This window comes from Hipposideros armiger, unplaced genomic scaffold, assembly GCF_001890085.2.
Source record: "Hipposideros armiger isolate ML-2016 unplaced genomic scaffold, ASM189008v1 scaffold_95, whole genome shotgun sequence".
In the NCBI taxonomy this organism is placed as follows: Eukaryota; Metazoa; Chordata; class Mammalia; order Chiroptera; family Hipposideridae; genus Hipposideros; species Hipposideros armiger.
This window is the reverse complement of record NW_017731445.1, coordinates 1,579,649-1,603,731: the sequence shown is the minus strand read 5'-3', so window position 1 is coordinate 1,603,731 and position 24,083 is coordinate 1,579,649. Positions and strand designations below refer to the sequence as shown.

The following is a 24,083-nucleotide window of genomic DNA, read 5'->3' as shown; positions in this document are numbered from 1 at the left end:
GCCAAAAAATCGTCTTATACACCGGCAAATACGGTATGTAGATAGTGGAAGTTCCTGAAGGAAAGAGAGAGAGTACTTTTAATAAGCACTCAAAATTATAATGTGTTATAATTAATGTACTATTATGCTTAATAGTAATGATATTGAATGGGAAGCACTGATTAGAGGCACACTATATTATACAGGAGATGGAAAATGCATCAATATTAGCTTGTAGGAAAAAAAGGAAATCAGTTTGTAAACTCTGCAGAAGCCATGCAGGGCAGTGCTTAAACACAAATATTATATAGGAGAGGTGAAGAAAAAAAATATATAGTCAGAACTGGAAAATGGTTGTTTTTCTTCTAACCACAAAAGTCAGGGTAGCAAGGTAAATAGTGGGTTGAATGGGTCAGGCAGAGATGCACTATGTGTACCCAATTCTTGGTTGCCAGAACCTTACAATGCACCTCCTCAGAGAAGGGTGTGGGGACAAGGTTGGGAGAGGTCTGTGCTATAAAGAATGACTTCAGGAAAGACAGGAATATGGCTCATATACAAGAGCAGTATTAGTGTGAAGTAAGTAGGACAGAATGTCCAGGTAGTGCTAACTTTTGCTTTTCCTGCTTTGTTTCAAATGATAAATCATGTGGTGGCAATATCCAGTGTATTGCTTGGCTTCGTATTGGTGCTTAGAAAGAATCTCCAGAAATCACAAATATTGGACTGAGGAAAGATAGATGTTCATTCTCCTGATGCTCTGGAAAAAAAAAAAAATCCTATCCCTAGCATTGCCTCAGAGGGTTGGGTCTTCCCAGAGAAGGAGGGAGTTTAACAGGAAATCAAGAACAGGCACATTAAAAATAGGCTAACAAACTATTATCTGTGGTAAATGATTCTTCTTGGAAGAAACAGTTGTAGATGATGTTATCTTATATTAGGTTTTGAAACCTAATTGTATGTGAGTATCTGGGTAGTTTTGCAAAAAAATACAAATGCTAGGCTCACCCTAGATCTACCCAACAAAATCTTTGAGAATGGGGGTTAGGAATTTTAATATGCTTCTGAGATGCTTCTTAATGAGCCTGCATAACACTATTCCTTAGGAGCCTCTTAGACTGACACAAATTCCTTTAGTCCACTGTTGTTGAAGTATATCCATAACAATAAAGTCATTTTTTAATAAAATGTCATCAATTATCAATATTTTTCAATAATCTACATTTGGAATGTATATCTCTGAATGGATGATAGCTCAATGAATGAATGAATGCTCAGGGTAACATTTCATTTTATCGTGATATTAATTAATCTTAACATATCAAATAAATTTAACAAATATTTATTGAGCATTTACTATGGGCAAAGCACTTAGGGGCATGGTTTTGAAAAGGCTGTGTATAAAAAAATTTTTCCAGGATGTTTTTTGTTCTATTGACTTATATGATAAACCAACATTATCTTAACTCTGGCTGAATTTCAATTGACCTCTTAGCATTGAAACATCATTTTCAGATTCTCTGCCTCTCTACTTTCTTCATAAAATAATCACCATTTAAATACTAAATTGTAAAAACCAGAACAAAAGTTTTGTTGAATCCTTTAAAAAAATAAACTCTCTCCCTTTTCCCCCATTTATTTTACAAATTCATTATTTCTAGATGAGGCTTTCATATATTATAGTAGATTCTTCGCATTCCTGAGTTGTGTGTGCTCTGAGAAAGACCTGTGCTGTTATCTAGTGAAGAAAACAGCTTTTGGCTTCAAAATTAGTAAAAGGCAAATGATAATTTTAACAGCTTGCAACTCCATGGGCAATCAGAGCTAAAGTTGCTAATGATTAAGAAATCAAAGAAACTGTAATGCTTTAATAGCTGAGTGTATGCATGAAACCTGTCACTAACACAAAAAACTTGGAAAATTATTAGGAATCTTCCCCCAAGGGGTTAGTCATAGCTGTTATTTAGAACTTGGACAGCTGTAACTCTACTGTAAAATAATATCTGATTCTGTCAATAATCTCGCATGTATAGACACTGAAGGGGTCCAATGGAAGACAAAGAATGGTCTGTGTTTACAATCACATTCAATTAACAGTACCAGGTGGAAGGATTGTCAACAGACTGAAAGAAATATTTCGAAAAGTCTCTTCGAAGAGAGTGAAAAATGCACATGCAAAATCTGAATTGTAATGGCAAATAGAGTCATTATTATGAATACAGCTCTAGAAAGTACACAATCATTTAATTTGCCTGAACAAATCTAAATGTTGAGCTCATAATCAGGGCAAGAGGCTAACATTTTCTATTGGAATCTTGAGATTCTCTTTGGAAAAAATGTCCCAGAAAGTCTTCAGATAACTTGAGGTCTGAAACGAACCACATGATATAAATACGAATAGATCAGAAGAAAATAGTGAATGCTAAGAGCCCTTCTTTCAGAATAGTAACTGACTCCTTCTGTCATACTGAATATGTCTATATATAAATGACTGCTAACATCAACCTTGCTGGTTAATGATAGTTACTCCATTTCTTCAATTCTCCTGGCGGGTCTTGGAGTATCTGTCCCTTCATTAGTTCTACATCTGTAATTGGGCAAGGAAAAGAGGAAAAAATTAAATCCAAATGGGGTAGTTGCATTAATTGCAACAATTCTAGTAGAAAATGTAGGAGAGGGAAAGGAGAAAGTTGAAGCTTTTGGCTAAAATAAAAACTGTGGATCATTCACTTATAGTATTTATAGAGCTCTGAGATGTGCTCAGTGTTCTGCTAGGTGCTGAGGATGCAATGTTGAAAGCGGCAGACACGATTGCCTCATTTGATGAATTTCTTCACTGGGTCCTCTTAGCATAGGAAATGTATGGTTGACTGTATAGAACTGATATAGTCTTGTTACAAATATGCATGATATGTCAATGATACTTCTTTTATCTACAGCTGGCTGTTTCTGTTGAACTGATTCTAGAGTGATGCCTCCACTCCTCCTTAATTTGGAGAATGACAACCTGCCTCCAGTGATGCCAAAACAGCAACAAAAAAAACCAAAAAATGGTACCTGAGGCTCTATCTAGGAAAAAACTTAAATGAATGAGCTTGAATATAGCAAAATTCAATGGGCCTCAGCTTGCTTCTCAGCAAATAATAATATAACTGCCAAACGAGAGCATGCCTATGAAGTGCTTATTGAAGAACGTTTTAAGTGCTCAATAAACGTTCATGAGAAGTAACATTCAAACTTTACATGAATTACTGTAGTTAATAATTACTAATGGTGATTCTCCTATCTTCAGTGGAAGATATCTTTACATCAGGGACTGCTACAATGGCATAGTGAACATTAAATACCTCTGCCAAGATTCCTTATTTGTCTCCAAAAGCCAAATATGCAGGCCCCTGATCACCTTTCCACTAAAGACTCCTGCCACCCTCAGCTGCCTCTGCATCATTTACCAGCGCAGGGTGCTCAGCTCTGCAATGACCCCAGGGAACTCATGGTCTAGGAAAGGAATGGTAAACCGTTAACATCAATCGAAGTCAAAAAACCACCGGCCTAGTACTACGAAGACACAGAAGCCAAACTTGCCCAATTGCCAGGCTTGGTCCTTCTCCAAAACAGCCTTTATTCTTAAAGAAATAGTTTTCTCAAGTGCATGCAGTATAATAATGATACTAATTATTATTTATCTACCGCTTGAATGTTTCCAGTTACAAAAAACCTGTATATACTTTTTTCTACTTGAACTTCCAAACAACCTGTGATTTAGTCTGTTATTAATTTCCATTCTGCAGATGAAGCCCAGTTTCAGTGAAGCTCAGTCACACACTCTGCAGACGGGCAAAAGCAGACTGTACTCAAATCCATATTTCCCAATTTTAAATACAGGCTTCTTTCCACTCCTTTCTGAAACCTATATTAAGAAAGGTCTTCTAATGACAAAAGTTCTTGTCCTACCTCACTCCTTAGGAACAGAATGCTTTCACACTGTCTACAACCAAAGCAGAAGTGGTCTTGTTGTACCACCTTTCCAGGTGGCCTCTATTTCTCTCACCTCAGTGCCACTAAGACAGGTTAGTTAGTATAATATCAGGCAGTTAGGAATTCCCTGGTGGACTGAGCAAAGATAAGATAAAAAAAACCTGGTCATTCCTTAAACTAGCCATTTCTTTCAAAATGATAGGGTAACTCCCTCATACTGGAACGAAGACATCAATCATGCCCCAGAGCAACAAAGCCATTTTGGAGGACAGTACGAAAGGCCTCCCCAAGGCTGAGCAACAGAACAAGCCTCATAAACACCTTAATAACAGGCACCCATATTGCAGCCTTCCCCACTTCCAGGCAGAAAAAAAGTATAAAAACTCAAGTCTTTTACCCTAGCTAGTGGGCATCTATTTTCCAGGTACCCCCTCCCCGCTCAGGACCTGTAACCTTTCTCTTGCTTTAATAAAACTATCCTCTGCCACAAACTCTACCTCTCTGGTCTGTGTCTCCAGTCTTCAGATTCAGGAAACCACGACCCCGGCACAAGAAATGTCCTACACATCACCACAAAGGTTCCTCTTTCACAGAATCCAATTCCTGTGACGGGACCATTCAGAGGCAGAAAGTGGCCCATCTCCTCACTTATTTAGGACATACTTAATATAATGGGGTTTTCCCTTAATTTCATATGCAAAATTTTTATTTCATGTGTATTTTTCTGTTCAGGTTATCTTATCTCTTAAAAGGTAGAATTCTTATAATAGAGAGCAGAGGACTGGGTTCTAGTTCTGATCACAACGTGATTGTGGGTAAGTTATCTACCCTTTATAGATTTCAGTTTTCTCATCAAGAGGCTGCGCGGGAGGAGGAGATCTCTGCCTCCCACCTCTAATAGTCTATGATTCTGTGATATCTCCTTTAGATGTGATGGACATACGCTGTATGGAACTGTTGGTTAAGTATTTGTTGAAGGAATGATAAATGCAGTTTAATATTTTGAGAATGGCTATTGGGGTTGAACACAAGCACATTATCAAAAGCTCTTGGCTCTATCCTACCACTTCTGCTACTAGGATTTGGAAGAATAACTAAAATATATGTACCAACACTCTCTAAGTGTTTCTTTTAAATATTAAAAAAAAATGCAGCAAACATTTTTACTTAGTTTGTAGAGCTCAAAATTACTGATCTTCATTTTGTTCTATAATAACCTGATTTATTTATTGTCTAAATTATGGTAAACAAATTGGTTCATGAGGGAATTTTCTTGAAAACTGAAGATTTCCTCATTTACTTGCCGAAGTTATTTTCATATGAAATATGTTCAACAGAAGATACTAAGAAAACAACTATTACACATTCTCCTGCTTCCTTAACCAGGGTGCTTAACCTCTTGTTGATTACCTATAATGTCAGCAATATGCCAAACAGTTATTACAGTGTTAGACTAGATTCTAGTTACTGGAGTGATATTCAAAGGGCCCACTAGAGTGCCTAAATAGACTTGTCCCCCCACTGAATGTGTGCAGACGGCTGTGCTGAATAACCCAAAGCAAATAGAAGACCCTTGTCTGCTTGTATTTCCTCTTGCCAGCTGTTATAGCTCATGATTTCCTGTGAATCAAGTGGGCTCTAATCTGCTCCTTTATTTTAGGTAAATGGCTTGAGGATGGCTTCATCTTTTCAATTAAGCTAAACTACTAGCTCCGTGACATCTGTTTTTCAATCAGAAGCTGTTTCCATTTATTTCCAGACTCATGGCTATGTTCCGCATGGCAGTGGTGCTGGAAATCTAATTGGTAGATAAGTGGAAATTTCCTTTACTACTCTATCAACTCTTCAAGTGAGATACCGTATATAAAAGAGCTCTAAACATTATAAAGCTGTACAAAACAGTATTCATTATTACCACTATAACTAGTATGATTCCAAACTTAACAAAGAAAAGGGTACAAACTGAGCTCTAAAGCTTCACTTTTATTTGATAAAATAATCACTGCATATGCTTAAATTTTCTTACTGTAAGAACAAGTGAAACATGTACATTTATACCATGGAAGATGTGCACATATAAGTGCATACAATAAACCCAGAGGCATTTAAACAATTTGAATATTCTAACATATGAAATACTAGTACCTGCTATATTTTAAACCTTTCACATGCTGCTTGCATTTTAACAAGAGAATAGCTGCCTCTTCTTATGTGAATTTTAATATAGTCAATAGGATCATTTGAGTTTCGGAAGCATCTTATTTTATAAGCCAAAAAACAAATGAAATAATAGTTCTTTTTCCATTGTTTCAACAACTACTCTTATCTGTTACATCCAGACTTAGGGAGAGAACTCTTCCTCTCCTATCCAAGTGTTTCTGCACAATGAACGGGGCATTGGCTTCACTGAAGGCCTATTGATGCCGACAGTTGACAGAACCCTTCAGAGAGAAAGCAGAAACCGCCCTCTGGCCTGCTTGTCCCAACCAGGTCCTTGAACTTAATCACACTAACATTGCAATCAGTTGGCAAGACACTGTTCCAAGAGCAAACGTCCATAATCTAAAATTTTTTTAATTAAAAAAACCCAACAAATTAAAGGAAATTTCAGTACTTCTTTGGTTCTCTAACATTCTTATTTCATGAGGAAGCACACACTAACTAAAGTTGGCACAATTTCTTGATGCTACTGAGAATTTTATCACTTCTTAAATACATCCATATTCTATCTCATTCTAAAAGCAATTACTACTAAACTGAGATTGCAGTGTTTTCGTGGTTTGTTAACCTTTATAGTTCCGGATTCTTTTCATAAGGAGACCTATGTAAGTCCTAGGTCTTGCTTACCTACCCCAGCTTTTAAAATAAAAGAATGTCCCTGAAGGCCTCCATTTCCATTAAAACTTGCTAGGATTCTTAGCAGTTATATCACAGGAAGAAGTAGGCTTCAGCTGTCTTAGGTATAATTCACCAAGTTTTTTGTTCATATTTAAGTTTGAGTCTGTTTTATTTTTTAATCAAACTTTTCTTTCTCTTGATCTCACCATCATCTCCACTGTGTAGTTTTGCTATGCATGAGAGCAGAGACCACACCATAAAGTAAAAGCTCTAACCGTTGCCACTAACAGGCGAAAAAAATAATCATAACCAAAGACAATAACAGTTTACTGCAACTCACACAATCTCTGTCTCCAACCATATAAGGGACTGTCCTATAATTCATTTTATTTTTTTCAGAGACCTTCTTAATATATTTCACAGGCTATATCTCAAAATATAGGGATCCGCAATATAAAAAATAAGGCTGAGAATCTGTGAATTAAATATCTAAAACCCTTAGGATACCTTTATTACCTAATGTAACCTTGACCTGACTTCTCAGTCTAAGACACTTGCACTAGAAATTAAGACTGTGTTAAAGCCACTTAACAGGTTTCTTTACCTCTTGCCTCTTCTCATTAAATATGTCTTGCCCCAAACCAAAAAGTCATCTCTCTAGAAAAAAATCTGAAAGTTTCATTGTTTTGCTTCAAAGCCTCTTCACACAGCTTCCAAGTTATGTTCTGCAGAAAGATCAAACTTATTAGCCTCATATACAACCAGATCCCTTACTCTGTGATCCAGGATAACTACTTTTAAAATCTCATCTGCCACTAAACCACTCAACTTCCCAATTTCCCTCCTGCAATACCGACCTCACCAAATCAGAGCATTTACCAAAGGCATCAAGAACTTGACCCCTCTTGATTGTTTACTTTACTCCCTCTGCCTGAATAGTCCTCTCTTTCTGATCTAGGTCCCTACTTAAATAGCACTTTCTCTATGAAACTTCCCAATTCTCCCTCTCCCAGAGTGTGATGAAAATTCCTCTTTATTTAAATAGGTCCTTGATCAAAGCCTTATTTTAGCACTTCTCACATTGTATTACTTAAAAAAGAAAATCCCATGTGCCTCTCTTTATAATTTCTTAACTCTTCATAGGGAGGGACTGTCTTATCTCTGAATGCAGGGCCTAGTACATAGCAGAGACTCACTTAGTACTTACTAACTAAATAGATAAAGGAGTATTGAGTGATATCTTCTTTCTCCAGCAGTGACTGAAAGTTAATACTTCTGACTAAGGTAGTAGGGATGTGGAGGAGATCTGGCCAAGGTGACTTTCCCAGATCAATGGGTGAGGCAGATGATGCAGATGATCTGATTACCGATAGGTAGGCTTCCTTTTTCCTACCTAATTCCATTGCTCAATTAAAAAGAAAACTAACTACTGCCATGACGGAGCTATACTGGTAAAGAGGGAGACAGCTTTCATTTTATTTACTCCTAACTGTGATATAAATCACAGGAGACTATGAGGCCCTTGGCTATGTAACAGCATTATGGGTTATGCAAATAATTTAACCTCTCTGGGATGTAACTGAAAAACAGGACTATTAATGCCTTGATGGTCACAAGGCTACTGGGCCAGACTACATTGAGGTACTTTTCAATTCTAAGATCTATGATTCTATTCATCCATCTATTCATCCATCTATTCATCCATCTATTCATCCATCCATCCATCCATCCATCCATCCATGCATCCATCATCCATCCATCCATGAATGCTTGAGATCTCTTACGGCTCTAATATCTACAATCTACAGATACAGAAGTTGGATTCACAGAAAATGTAAGAAGTCCCAAATATTCTGCAAGAATTTAGTGTCAGAAAGAATGACTTGAGGGATGTGCAGAAAAGCAAATAAGAAACTCATGAAACAGTTGGTATTTGCTCTTCATGTTTTGCGTTTAGTTAGGGATGTCACATTTAACTGAAAAGGGGCCAAACAGGCTGACAGATAAGTAATTTTAAAATATTTGGAAATTAGACAGGATGAATGAAATTCTAAATTATATTTGAGAACTGTCTGTAGTGAAAGCATGCCAACAATAGTGATATTCTTGCACACTTAGGTATTTGTTATATTTGTTCAGAAAAAAAGGAGACCAAACATCTAAAGAAATACATAGCCTTGACACGTCAATGGTAATTTCAGAGTCTACCTTTGTTTTTGTTGCATGGGTTGTTGCCTCATAGCCATATACTGCATGTCTTCTTGCAGGCGATTAAGAGGGGAATCTGGCTTGACACGAATCCCGTAATAATGGTACTTTGAGTTTCCTCTTCATAAAAGAATAACAAACATTAGAAACACAAAAAGTCAGTCAAACCAATATTCATCACATAGGGCGTTCATGTAACTTCACTTTTGGAAATATATATATATATATAAAAGCAACATATTGATGTATATATTTATGATTATACGTTCTGGATACTTACACATTTTTATAGGGGCCACATTTGAAAAATCAAAACATCATTATGAATCAATCAGCTCAAGGCCCTAAGAAACATTTCTCCTTATAAACATTCTCTTAAATATTAGTCAAATAGTCAACTTATTCCATTTAAGTTACATTTTATTTTCAAATTTATATTTTAAATTTAACTTAGAAGGGTTAGTGGATGGGAAAAATGCTGGCCAACAAAAATTCATTAACAGCATAAAGGGTTGCACACTAAATAAGAATTTACTATAAAAAGGTTACACAGAAACAAAAGAAAAAATTTCTTAATTCTTATGTCTTAGCTAGGCGTTAAGTTCTACATTTTTGAAGTTCTATTAGTACAGGGATAATGAAGGTAACTTCATTGATACAAGATGTTGTGGTGAAGTCTGTTACATTTAATATTTTGAAATCTAAAAAGAAGCATGCATTAACTCTGCACATTTTGAAACATTTTTATTAGTCTGTTCTTTTGGATTCATATTAGTTTGTAGACTGAATAAGATGTGTCACAACATACATGAGGAAATTTCTCTGTGAAAATGGCTAATTTCCAACTGGAATAAAAATGTCACAATTTCCCCATGTTCGTGAGAAAGACCATGTTTGCTATTAGAAATGACAAATTTTGCTCAATGAAATTTGTAATTCTTGCAAAAATAATTTTAAATATGTAAATTTTTACAAAGAGAAAATAGTTTTCACAAGTTTATATACAGCAAGACATCAGTGCTCTTTTCAATTTTTTCTTTCATTTACAAAAAGAAATGTAAGGGGACTGTAGATTAAATATTGTATATAAAGTAGAACAGAATTTTACTTCCAAGATTAAAGAACATATAGTAGGTGAACACTATAATTTGAAAAGACATTAAAATTTTGTTATATAAATAATATTGCTAGTTTAAAAAAAATGTAGGGCATCTGAATACCTACACAGTTTCAGCAAAATAAACCAGTATGAAATCCTACTGCCTCTAAAGAAAGGCTTTCCACTTGCAGATATTAGATCTTGTCTCTAAAATCCACTGCAGAATACGTGTAGAGCAAAAAACAAAACCAAATAATAACACAAACCTGATTACTAGTGTTCTCTGGTACAAAGTGGAGAACGATATGGAGTACTGGCAGGGGTGGGAAGCCAGGGGACATAGCCAAATGACAAAGCCAGAGTAAAAGGGTATCTCTCTTGTGAGACCACAAAACAGATGGAGTGTCTAGTTTCTTTTCAGTTTCTTACAATCAGCATTTTGGTTGGGTTGGTGGAGAGGTGGTTCTTTCTAGTCCATAGGCAATGAGGGAGATCAGCATGTCCCATGGTCTTTGATTACACTTAACTTGAAAATGGGATCTACCATTGATTTGCCTTTGCTTAGAAACACGGTGATTTTATTTACTTTTTACTTAATTCCAAAACTTGAGAAAAGGTCTGGTTCTGGTTTGAATGACTTCACCAGCTAATTTTACTAATGGATAAATAACAGTCCTGCTTATAGTTTACTTTTTTTTAAAAAAAGCATCTGAGTTAAATTGTCTCATGATTTATACTGATTTTCTTTCTGTTCCCTGGGTTAGAAAGTGAATGCTAATATAGTTTTCATGGTACAAAGACTCTGCGGTGGTACTTCGACCCCTACCATAGGCCATTTTTCTATATTGGAGCTCTGCTATCTTCATAACATAGCAGTTGTTGTTTAAACCTTCCCCACAGGATCTCTTTTCTCCTCATTCGTCTAGGCTTTGCTTTCCATCCCTAATTACAAACGCTGTGTACGATTTTAAAACATAATTGTTATACAGTGAGGGGGAGGGGAAAGAAGAACACCGGAAAGTAAAACCTGCGGTACTGCGATATGTACTTACAGAGCATGGATTCTACTCATTCACAGACCCAAACAACCCCAATTTTGTGTTTTCTATTTTAAAGACCTGTTTCAAGGTTTGAATGGAGCGTAAAAATAGGAGCCATTGAAATCCCTTTTATTAACAAAAGCAGCACAATAATACAGCTATTAGAATGTTGAATAAAGCCCAGAGTTTCAAAATATTGGCAAGGTATACATAACTACTGAGCCATCAGCTAGGAGACAGCAGGTTAGGCCCCAAATAATGATTTTCGTGGTTCTGGGGGTAAAAAAGTACTCCAGAAAACAGAAAACTTTTTTTTTTCAAGGGATTGAAAGCTAATAGGTAGAAAAAATTACATTCATGAGAGAACTAAACCTCCAGCAATCTGAAAGCTATATAATCATTTGAAATGCAACAGAATGAAATAATTCACACTTTGAAAAGATACAGACCTTGTAAATCTCATAAAACTGACATACTCTTCTTTTCAGCATAAATTATAAACAATGAGGTCAATTACTAAGGCTCTGTTTATTTTGTTAAGAATATTAAAAACCATTTACTAGAATACTATGAACCTGTGACTTACAACTAATTAAAGGTATACCACCTAATGTCAATAACTATAGCATCTACATTTTTAGACTTTTTGATATGGATTTCTGTAAGATTTAGGAAATCAAAAGCATCCATATCTTTCTGTCAGCTATATAAAATATTTATGTTTTTATAATTTGTAAAAATTATAGAAAAGTAAAAATGAAGTTACACAGTTCTAAGTACTATTTTCATCATATTTTGACTAGTAAAAACTTATTATCTATTTCAAAAGGAAATAAACATAGAAACTAAGAGTTTTCTTCACCTTATTGGCTTCCATGCAATGAAACTGTACTATATTTTTACTTCTATACATGTAGGATTTCATAATGACAAGTTTAAAAAGAGGTAAATGGGACCATACAATTGTTGAAAACACCCATATTTTTTCAAGTTCACCAAATGATTTGAAATGAAATGAAATGAAATGAAAAAACCTCAGTTTTCATTTCTTATTCCATTCAAATTGAACAGACATATCAATTTAATTTTGGAAGAATCAAGATATGTAGTTTTCCATTGACTATGTTACTTTACTCAACGTCTTTAGTGTAGTTATTTTCAAAAAGAGAAGATAGTGATACATATTTTTAAAACATCATATGTAAATCTTGCATTAACAAGTTGGTCTGCTCATGCCTATGTGATCTGAGAATCAGCTCTTCTCAAAGCTTTGCTCAGTTGATGTCCAGGACATAGCATCATTCTGGTTTGGTGGTACTCAGTGAATAATGACCTTTCTCTTTCCTGAGGGATCTTATAAACTGAGCTAATTTTGTATTTGTTCTTTATGTAATCTGTAATCAAGTATTTTGGCTCAAACAATATACTGAACTGATTTAGTTTGCAAAATAGAGATTAATTTATGATCTTAGTTTTCAGTACTAACCTAGTTCCTAATCTCCTGGTTCGTAGCCCCATAAAAATTGACCTTATTAGTTTTCCAAAAGAAGCAGCATTGACTGGGTCCAGCTTGTGTTCCTGACAGTGTCGCAGGTAGTGATTGTAGAGAGTGCTTCGAGGAAGGCTCACTCCTTCTGCTGTCTCATAATTGTCCAACAGCCACTGGAGCTAGTGTAATAAGACAGAGTAAACACAGAGAAACCATATAATTGACCAGAATGTCTACAAGACAAAATATAATATCTGCAACTACAATATACAGAAATACTTCAAAGATCTTAATCAAGCCTTGTAACAGGGGAAGCTGTTATAATTGAGAGACCAGTATAATCTGACTTTGAAAACGCTCAGAAACAAACAACTGCACATCCCTTATGACCTCAGACCATTTCCATTACTACATACTTTCAAACACATTTAGAGACAAAATAATTTTCCCTGTATTGATTGCTATTTTGGAGACATAAACCTCTTCAGGGAATCAAATAATCCCATTAACGGGTCATAAAAATAATTTATAATTGTTACAGAACAATTTACCACACCTGGCAGCATGATATAATCAATTTTATAATATGTCTTTTGTGTTGGCTTGTTATAACACATGAACAGCAGGTTTCCTTGTATGAGTTTTTATGTTAAGGTTCTAGTCATTTTCATAAAATTCTAATTTACTTACACAGGATAATATAATAATGATATTAATTACTGGGATAAATTCTGCAAAAAGAAGAGTCAGTCATTTCTTTCTCAGAAGGAAAGAAACTCACTAGACATAGGTTAAAAAACAAAAATTATATGTAATGAAAAGACATCGTTTATTATAATCATTTGAAGTTTTCTATCTCAAAGCTATGTTTTTTAAAAATAATTTTGGAAGACACACTACAACTGTAGTTGGTAAAGCAGTATTTTCTCAGCCTATAGTTCACATTTTAAAGTTTTATGTTGTTCTGTGCATACTTTAAAAAAATAACCTTTAAAGTACTGAATGAACAATAAATTTTTAGAAAATCTAACCTAGGTATATATTGCTGAGTCTTAAAACTAGCAAAATTAAATTATTAATTTGTTCATTTATTTATTTACAAAAGGAGAGCTAAAATAGATAAAAATGACCTTTAAGGTCACATATTATCTCTGCTTCAGTCTGGTTTCCAACACACATTTCCTGATTACTCACATACTAGTTATTTTCACAAAAGCAGCAAATATTTCACATTACTTGTTTTAACAAAATTTCCATGCCATACATAAGAGTTGTGATAAAGGGTTGACATTTTACATGCAATTCAAGTTAAATGTAAGTTATAGAAGCCAAAGAATTATATACACACACACACACACACACACACACACATATATATATTTAAATTAGTTTATTGGGGTGACAATTATTAGTAAAGTTACATAGGTTTCAGGTGTACAATTCTGTAATACATTATCTATATATCACATTGTGTGTTCACCACCCAGCATCAGTTCTCCTTTCATCACCATATGTTTGATCCCTTTTACCCTCATCTACCACCTCCCTCCGCCCCTACCCTCTGGTAACTTCTGAACTATTATCTGTGTCTATGAGTTTTTGTTTCTTTGTTTGTCTTGTTCCCTTGTTGCTTTCAGTTTTATATCCCACATATCAGTTCTTTTATTAAGCATGAACTATGAGCCAGGTAATGTGCTCCGCACCTAGTGATGCAAAATTGAATGTGATCTCAGCCCTGTCCTCTAGGAATTTACAATCTTATCCTAAAAAAGATAATACGGATACTCAAATAAATTAAAGCATTTCTCCATTTTGCTTACATATTTTAAGATTTGTGATCAAACTCAGAACCTGAACTTTCAGACTCTTATGAAAATTCATTAAAAATATTTTCAGGGTTATTGCCTTTAGCTGTGATAACTGAAGTTTCTAAAACCATTATAATTTTAAATATTCCTACATTAAATCCATACTGATATTGGCTTAGAAAATATGGCCACTAAACTTACAAGACAGAGCAGAATACTTTTAAAAATAAAATTCATATTCTGGTTAGGGAGACTGCAATTCTATGAACCACATATGCATATGAATATGTACATTTAAACATGCTTATTGCCTCGATAACGTATACAACTTTACCCTACACGATTTTTAAAAGAGTATACAAAATAAATATTCATTTTTATAATGACAAAATAAATTACAGTCAAAAGAATTCTTTTGCTATGAATCATCTGTAACCTGTGAGTTAACAAGTTTCCAGAGGCACTCAAACATGATTTCTAGGTATTCTAAAGGACACAGAATGACAAATTCATTTACTGTAAAAGAGAAGAGGTAAACTGACTGGAAAATCAAGTTTTTAAGGCTCAGACTAGTATGCTGGCTGCAACAGTGGGTCAGGATGTCTCTTCAGTGTTTGCTTTTAAATGTTAAGACTTTGTTGATTATAAATGCAACTGACAGAGATCACACACAAAACGTGGGGATCAAACTGCCTCACATATTTCATGCATGTGCCTCACTCGGTACCAAGACTGGGATGGGAAAGCATCGTTTCCTCACTTGAACAGAGTTAGAGCTTCTCCAGTGCACCATACTGCACACGAGGGCTGGCTCCTGTTTATATTCGAGATAGAGTCTCCTACTCGTATTGTTAATAGATTAAGAACATCGAATCATAGAATATAGCAATATTCTTTGAGAAAGTCAATTCCTTGAGATCAAGGCATATGAAGGAAACACTAAGAAACAAAATCCCCAGAAAGGCAAACATATGAAAACTGTTAAAATTTTTTGAAAAACAGTAATATTTTATATTTGAACTAATGAAGTACCCACATCCACAAGCATGAAACCCACATATGTATATGTTAAAAATTCTAAAGATATGTTTTTTATATATCTATGTATCCTAATATCGCAATGTATATTGTCGAAGTCCAAATAGCATGATTTCTTACAAAATAATGAATAAAAATTAAACATTTCTTCCTTGGCTAATGAAAAAAAAATCAATTTTATAACATGAACTTTATAACCAAATGTATATAATTAAAATAGATCTGATGTAAAATACTTTTAATAAGATACAAGGCAAATGAAAATAATGTTTAATTAACTAGATACAAATGGAAATTTTCTGCGAACTGCCTGAGCTATTCACTAGTCTTCTTTTAATGTTTAATTACTTAAAAGTATATAAAAATGTCTAAAAATGAGTTAACTAATTCCTTGTGATCAAGAAAATTATCTTGTAGACAAGAAAATTTATAAAAGAATTTGAAAAAGCAAATCCAATAATAAAATATTTGAAGGATTTTATCATAAATTGCTTTTTATAAAACTGAAAACTAGCAAATATTAAAGTTCAATATAAAATATTTTGAATCCAGAGGTATGTTTACATATATAAAAGTTAATCACGCCATTCTTAACTAAGAAAACTTTTCACAGAAATAGTGAGATAGTTACAAGTTGGCTTAAAATACACAGAAGCCTAAATGATATTGGTCAAGTCCCAAATGAATAATTTAGAAAAAAAAAGCTTTTATTGGATTAGCTACATGGTCCTCTGAAATGGCTAAACCCGTCAAATCATCTGGACTGTTCTGCAAACTGTTCCTATTATATGGTTTTATATTTTTAAAGATTCTTTATTTCTATACTACTTTTTTAAAAATCTGAGCTTATTTTACTATATATGTACATGAGTACAATATTTGTACATATATATTTATATATGTGTATATAATGTGTGTGTGTGTGTGTGTGTGTGTGTGTGTAATAATCATTAGTTGGTTGAAAAATTTCACAAGAGTGGGTATTCTGGTGACTATTACTTTTACAATATCAAAGCTATATTTTGTTCCCTACCCCTTGTTCACAGGAGAAGGAACTTTTACTCCTTGCCAAAAGCCTGGAGATCACTTTGGAAGAGCAGAAGGAGGTCAAGTAAAGGTAAAAGGCCTGAAGAATGGAGGTGGCTCTGCTGCGGCCATAACTGTTCCAGTGAGGACGCACCAGCAGACATACAAGGGTAGCACTCCTAGGAACTCACTGTGGAACTGGAAATGGGCTTAGGACCTCCCAGATAAGACTTTTGAGATTTAGCTGGGGATTACAATCTGTATTCTACATGCCAGAAATTAACCTTCAAGTTCTGACACAGTGATGAAATTGTAAATCACACATTTGGGCCTAAAACATAGTATAAAAAAGGATAAATTTTATTATAAGAGAAACTTGGAAGTTCAGTATAATCTAAAGACAAACACTCCACGCACCACTTGGAAGTGAATGCTAAAGACATATTTTTCCCTTGGGTTTGTTTTTAATAAAATGTATTTTGACACTACAATTCAATACCTTTAACATTAAGTAATTTAGAACTATACTATTACTATTTCTTTTATTCTTTTATAAAATATCTTATAAAATATTTGTTTACACTTGTGATTTTAAAAGCCCATAAAATACCATAGGAACTTTTAACCTTTATCTTTAAAAGCTGATTATTCTACTAATGAACTAACAAATTCCTGTAGGGGTGAAACGAAGATAATTGCATCTTTCAACCTTTGCATTTAATCTATATTAATCAGGACAGATTAAGGAAGATGAAAAGCTCCTATTTTTCCCAAAGGGAAATACTGATTGACAAATTAAAAAAAAATACATATTGCATTCCCCAATTAACATCTAAATGTAACATTTGGCATTTTTTCCCAGGTGGATTATTATCCATTAGGATTCATTTTAAGTTCAGTACACTGATGATATGCATTTTGACAAGTCTTATTTTTGTCATAACTTATATTTATAATACAGCAAAGTCAAGGGAGAGTGAGTATAACACAAGGTTTTGCTTTGAGCTCAATATATTTCAGTAGCTAAAACCAGCAAAAACAATGAAACAATTATTTGCTAGATTGTTAAAAGTGTATAAAATAAATGGCAAAAGCTTTTTATACACTTTAGATGGGATTTTAAAAAAATGCACAAGCTGAGGAACATTATGTGAAAATTGGGAACAATTAACTTAAGAACATTTCTGCATTTAAATTACAATCTAAAATATCACAAATTGGATATAATATAACCATTAAATGCCAATTTATTTTAATTACAACAGAGAATGAGTATAAAGTAAGCTTAAGTCTTCAATGAAGAGAATTACATATAGTCTAATTTGATTTAGGCAGACTATACATCATTTACCTGTAGCATCTTCACATACAAAAAAATACAAAAATGAAACATTTAAAATAAAAATTATGATACTAATACACTAAACTATGTAAAGTTAAAAGTACGATTCTAAAAACATGGAGCTGAATGACATCACCTTTGGATATAATTTTTTAAAAATATTAGATTGGCTGGAGAAAAAAAAGTTGTCTACTCTTAAACTAAAGGTTGCACATTGGAAAATGCTACAGTGACCATATATCCTTTCGCTCAAGTGGTCTGCAGAAAGAAGACCACTCTTTACCAACAATATTCACACTTCCACCTACTGAAGCATACTGAATAACAAAATAATGCACACACGAGTCCCCAAATAAATGTACACATAATTGGTAAAGATACTTAGAATACTGAAGGTAAGATAAGGCCTGTTCTCTTCTATTACTTGCTTCTTACATTCATTCATTTAGCAAAATTTAGTGAGCATCTACTATGTACCAGGCACTCTTCTAGGCACCAAGGATGCATCGGTGGACAAAACATATACCATTTTTGCACTCTTGGAACTTTCACTTGTCAATTAATATTTGTTTGCCTATAAGATGGTACTACTGAAATAACTGCCATTATGTTAATATCATTAATAGAATACAACACGGCATTCAGTGGAACTGTACTCAGTCATAGGTGGGACACTAAAAAGAGTACAAAATAGACAAGTTATACATGTATTCACCATGGATAATAACAACATGATAATTATAAAAATAGAACATTGGTACCAAAGACTCCAAACAATACGCTGAAAAGGGGATGCCAAATTTAATACCCCATTCCATTGTCTAGTGTGTAAAAAGGTGAAAAACAAAGAAATCAAGTTGTATTCTACCAAAAGCGGATTGTTTGTGTAATTTAACCTGAATGAGAGTTTTCTGAACTACTGTGAATAATCAAATATGTAAAGAGAAAACAGAAAATCTGTTCTAGTCCATATTTCAAACTAAAATGACAACAGACTTGGAGCTCAAAAATCATGATTAAGACCCTTCTTTAGAAACGTGAATATGGGACACAAATAATTGACAATTTCTCCTAACTTTCTGCCCAATGAAATTGAACCTTTGTAGAAAATGATAAATCAGAGAACTATTATCACAAGTTCAATTCATGTCCACTTCAAAGAATCCCACAAACCTCAAATAATTCTATATTTTGTCCTATGCAGTGAGTGATAAAGGAGACATAATTTATTGACATATAAAATACTAACAATATTTCATTTTAAAACCTGTTTACTAAAATTTTTCTACACAACTGAAAATCACCAATTAGGTTAATAAAATTTACAATACCCTTAGCAGGTGGTTTTCAACGAGAATACATGCAGTAGTTTATTCCAGTTGTTTAGTTAAATAACAAGGATTAGGAGCATCACTAATTTTCCAAGAACAGAAAGGCAACAGGATCTTTTGTGCTCAGGGAGAAAGGAATCTGACTGATGAACAGAAGCATGGATCTTCTCTACACTCTTTACATACTATTTGTAGAATCATTTGTATTTCAAAAAGGCTTGGCTATAAATGTGTTTTTAAATAAATTTAACTGTACCTCAGAGGTGTAATAAAAATGAATCAGGACTTCTAGAGAAAGATTATCACTGCATACACCCACTCTTTCTATACATTGAAATGCCTCTGGCAGTTATAAACAGTATGGAAGATTTGCCACAGCTATGTAACAAAAAAATATGAAGTCATGAGTAACAAACAGTTATTTGTTGTTTATGCAGCTAAATTCACACATTCATTAACACCATATATTACCTCATGAACTTTATAAGAGACTAATGATTTCAAAAAAACCTAACATATTTGAAAAGTTTCAAACAAATCAACAAAAGAATATACAAAAAATTCTTGTTATTGTTCATGAACATACTAATTAAGATGGGTAATTCAAGTTAAAATTAGACTTACCACATATTTTCCTAAACTATATATCTCAAATGAAAATAAAATGCTAATTGAATATCAAAGCACAACTTCTTAGATGTCTGAAAGTTCAAAAAAAGGTAACTGGAAACTTCAGGGATTTTTTTTCTTAAGTCCCTGAATATTTTGACTAAAAATAAACAACAGTTTCACTTGCCATTTTCAAAATACAGTACCAGTTAGTCATGACCCCCTCCCACAAACATAAACCCTGATAATATACAGTAAGTCAGCAATTACACACAACCACAGACTCATGCTAACACAACGCGGATATACTTATGAAAACATATAAAAGAGTGACACATTGCATACAAATTTTCAGAGAGGAAAAAAAAAATCACATTCCTTAAAGTGTTTCAAAAAGAAGGGCCAAAATATGTTATTTTAAAATTTGTATGTATCATTTTCACCAAAATTGCAGAGGCATTCTCTCCAAGTTGACAAACCAGTTTTTATTTGCCATGATACTGCCCCTTGAAAAATAAACAAGACAAAATACTTCATCTAAAAACAAATGTATACAAAAACAGTATTTAGTGGTATGTTGGAATATAAATTCAAATGTCTTAAAATTCAAATCTTTAAAAAGCATAGTGAAACATTTTCTATGAGACAAAGGCTTTCAGTTTATTGAAAAAAAATGATATTTCATTTCATTTGGATAATCCAATTTTCAATTCTTTTCAGACACAAAATATAGGGAAGAATTTTTTAAAATTGTAATAATTTATCTCTAAATTTAAGAATGTACATAGTATCGTTGGGAGGGAAAACTAATTCTTACTATATTGCGAATGATATAAATTTAGCAGATCTATCTAAAATATATTTAATTCATAGGTCTATTTACTTTTCCCCATATATTCAGAAACCATGGCAACAAAACAATTTTTAATCCGCATTTTCATTGGTTCCCCATAATTTGAACATTCGATGAAAATGTTTAGTTCCACAAAACTGTCATCACTCTTCTTACACTTACCAGTGTTATAGTGATGTTGCATCTGATAACAGTTAAAATCTTTAAGAAATAGCAACAGTATTCCTGTTTTATCTCAATTACTGGCAATTTATGGCTTATCTATAGCCTCACTTCTTTTGGCTCAGTTTCCTTTTTCTTTGGGTCTTAGGCCCAACATAGCTGTTTCCTACACATCTTATGTAGTCTTACTGAAAAATGAATCATTTTCAAACAGCTTACCATTGGGTTTGGCATTAATAATCTTTTTTCTACTTAAGGAATATTACTATACATAAAACTAGACAACCATTTCTCTGTCTCAGACATAGAGATGCAGATTATAAGTATTTGCTTCATAGTAAATAAATTTCAAACTAGAAATTTCTAAATGTTTAAAAATTCCCATCAATGACTCTTTCAAATAAACAGCAGCTTTTTACTAACTTAAAAATGTTATATTTGTACCAAAACAGTACAAACACCAAGTAAAGCAGTACACTGGGGCTCTGTTTCAGATATTCCACTGTACAAAATTGCCATTAAGTGATACAGAGATCATAAAGGGCTGAGAAAGGAAGGTTAAGAAGCAAAATAAATCAGTAAATAAATAAAACAAGCATTGAGAAGCAAGCAACACATGCAGAACAAGCAAGAGATTAGTTTACATGAAGAGGCAACTTACATGGCTGTTGAGAAGAGAGCTTCTGTGAGTGGACAGACCGTCAGACTTTTGCAGCGTCTCAATCGCCATTTCAATCTGATAATAGATGTCATTAAAAAAAAAAGGGCTCAAGACAAGATAGTAATAAAAGGCTCACCAGAGAATTTTTGATAGATTTTTTTAAGTCTAACTTCTTCTTGAATGGTGGCTAATGACTAGCTCTCACTAAATGTGTATGTCCCCCTCATCCGCCCACCCCCAGAGAATAAAATAAAAATATGCACAGTAATAATAAGCCCAATCATGAAATTAAACATTTTTTTTTAACATTCTCTAATTATAATCAGAATGGAGACCTGAGGAGCAGGAACCCCGGTGGAATTTTCTAGTTATGAGAAAAAATTCTTGACTTTCATATTTCATAGTTCAAGATGTGGGATAGTAACCACTCTCTAAATACTCTCCCACCCAAAGAGTATTCAAAATTTGTTCTATTCTGTCAGGAAAGAAAAATTATATTGCAGATTTTGTGTTTAACATGTATTACATTTTAATGCAAATGTGTAGACAGCTTCATTAATGTTCAAAAACTACTTTCTTAACCCTGTATTAAAATTTGTAAGTGGACAGTCATTAGTATGGACAAACATTAAGATGTAATCATGGCCCCTACATTATGTTTTAGGACATGGTGGTGAGGAAGAGCTATTAGAAATGACAGCAGAAATGGAATGTAGAAGAAAAAAATAATTCAGAGCCAACAAAGGGACAACCACAGAAATAGTCTTATTCCATGTAATTTCAGCATACCATCAGTAATCGTTAATACCTTAATTAAGTAGCAGGTGCCAATATATGAGATGTGCTCAATAACCTCATATTTAAAGATCCCTATGAGCTCCTACTATAGCTTGTAATATAAAAACAGGTTCTGAATACACTGTATTTGGTGATTAGGTTACATTAACAATATTAACTAAAGTTAAATAAAAAATCATATTATGTAATTTAAGAGAGAAAATCGATTTCATTATTTTTTATTTTTACCATCTGATCAAATCAATACTGTAACTCAGTATAAGCAGTTATAAAAATATTTCATGCTTTAAAACATAGTTAACTTACTTATACATTGGTTATGGAAATTAATAACGCCTTGAAATTTTAACAGATTGCCTCCTCCCACCAAAAAGAAAAAAAAAAGAGAAGAAAAAAAGGAAGAGTAGAAAATGGATGGCACTATCCACAGCAAAGTCTTTTTTTGTTTTTTTCTATCAAGTTTCCAATTCCTTTGTGGTGCAATACTTTATACACAGATGTTCAGTCTCAATTATACATAATTTTCTTCTAAACAACTTGGGAATTAATAGTTTTAATTTTATTTTATATTATTTTCCCAAGTTACTAGTTCCTCTTCTCTACAGTTAATAAAATGTAATACTGTGGAGAATGTTAGGTTCAAAATTATAGAAAAAGTATTCTTGAAATAGCTATTAATTAACTCGTAAGATGATATAATACAATTTAATCTACTGTTAACTTATTTTTAGATCACAAAATTACCTAAACTGGCTTCTAAGACATTCTTGCTGCCAGATGGGATATTAATGCAGTTTATCATTATACTTGAAAATAAACTGAAGAAAGTGATATTGCACAATCGAAACAAGATACATTACAGAAAGAATAATGTAAATGTAATGAGTAAACAAACATTTACCAAAATGTTAAACAGTAAAACTATAAAGGACCTCGGTATTACATCTCTTAAAATGGTAACAATAAGTGCTCTTGCTTTTAAAGAGAAAATATAGCAAAAAACAGCTGAAATGACTTTCAATCTCTTCTAGGAATAATTTGCTCAAAACTTAAATTTGCCAAAATATCTACATTTTCATTAAAGTTTGAGGGTGGAAAATTTAAGGCTAGATTTTAGTCTGCCAAAAAATAAAATAAAATGATCTGTATGTTGTGGTTTATAGGTTTAGAGGAAAGGTAAGAACTATCAGAAATAGCTAAGTAACACTGAGGGAGAAATTCATATCTGGGTTTATTTATTAATTAACAATCTTATGCCAGATAAAACAGTACTTCTTTTTCTGGAAAATAAGAAAGTTGTCTGGTCTGCTTCTGTCACTAACAGTGGTACTCTACAGTGGCTGCAGATTTCCAGACAACTCCCTAGGGGACCAGATTGTTAGGAAATGGCACTCTCATGTCTGGCAGCTTTTGAAGAGCTCTGAGAGAGGTATAAGGTCCAGTAAGTATCTTGGTCAAACTAGGTTCTCTGGAGATATGCTGACTTACCAGAATTCCCTGGACCTTGAGAATTTGGGGAGTGTCACTCTGTAATAGAGATTTTTAAAATGGGCTATTTCTCGTATCTGTAAGAATCTTCTGCCCCAATTGATTTAAGCCTGTGCTGAATTTGTAGAGGCCAGGGAACAGACAGAGGAAACAAGGAAAGATAGCACAAGCAAGAATTAAACATGCAGTGAAGGAAGATGACCAGCTTCTGAGCAAGCGTGTTGGAGCCTACTTGAAAACTCACAGGCTTCCAAATACCAGTGAATTCACTGAGGCTCATTAATTGGTTCAAAGGGAAGTCAGAACATTTAGTGACCACCTAGGTGATAAGAACTT

General features: G+C 33.5%; 1 protein-coding gene across 9 annotated transcripts in view; it reads right to left on the bottom strand.

Moving 5' to 3' along the window:
• Positions 1-24,083, bottom strand: part of RFX3 (regulatory factor X3) — a 253,383-nt gene that overhangs the window by 35,448 nt on the left and 193,852 nt on the right. For 8 of the 9 annotated variants that reach the window (XM_019645933.1, XM_019645927.1, XM_019645929.1 and 5 more), the window contains 3 exons: positions 21,462-21,536; positions 12,629-12,810; positions 9,004-9,123 (listed from right to left, as the gene is read on the bottom strand). In XM_019645933.1, the coding sequence (XP_019501478.1) occupies positions 9,004-9,123; positions 12,629-12,810; positions 21,462-21,536 (377 nt within the window). The remainder of the gene's footprint in view (positions 1-9,003; positions 9,124-12,628; positions 12,811-21,461; positions 21,537-24,083) is intronic. The other variant, XM_019645931.1, reaches the window with a different exon arrangement.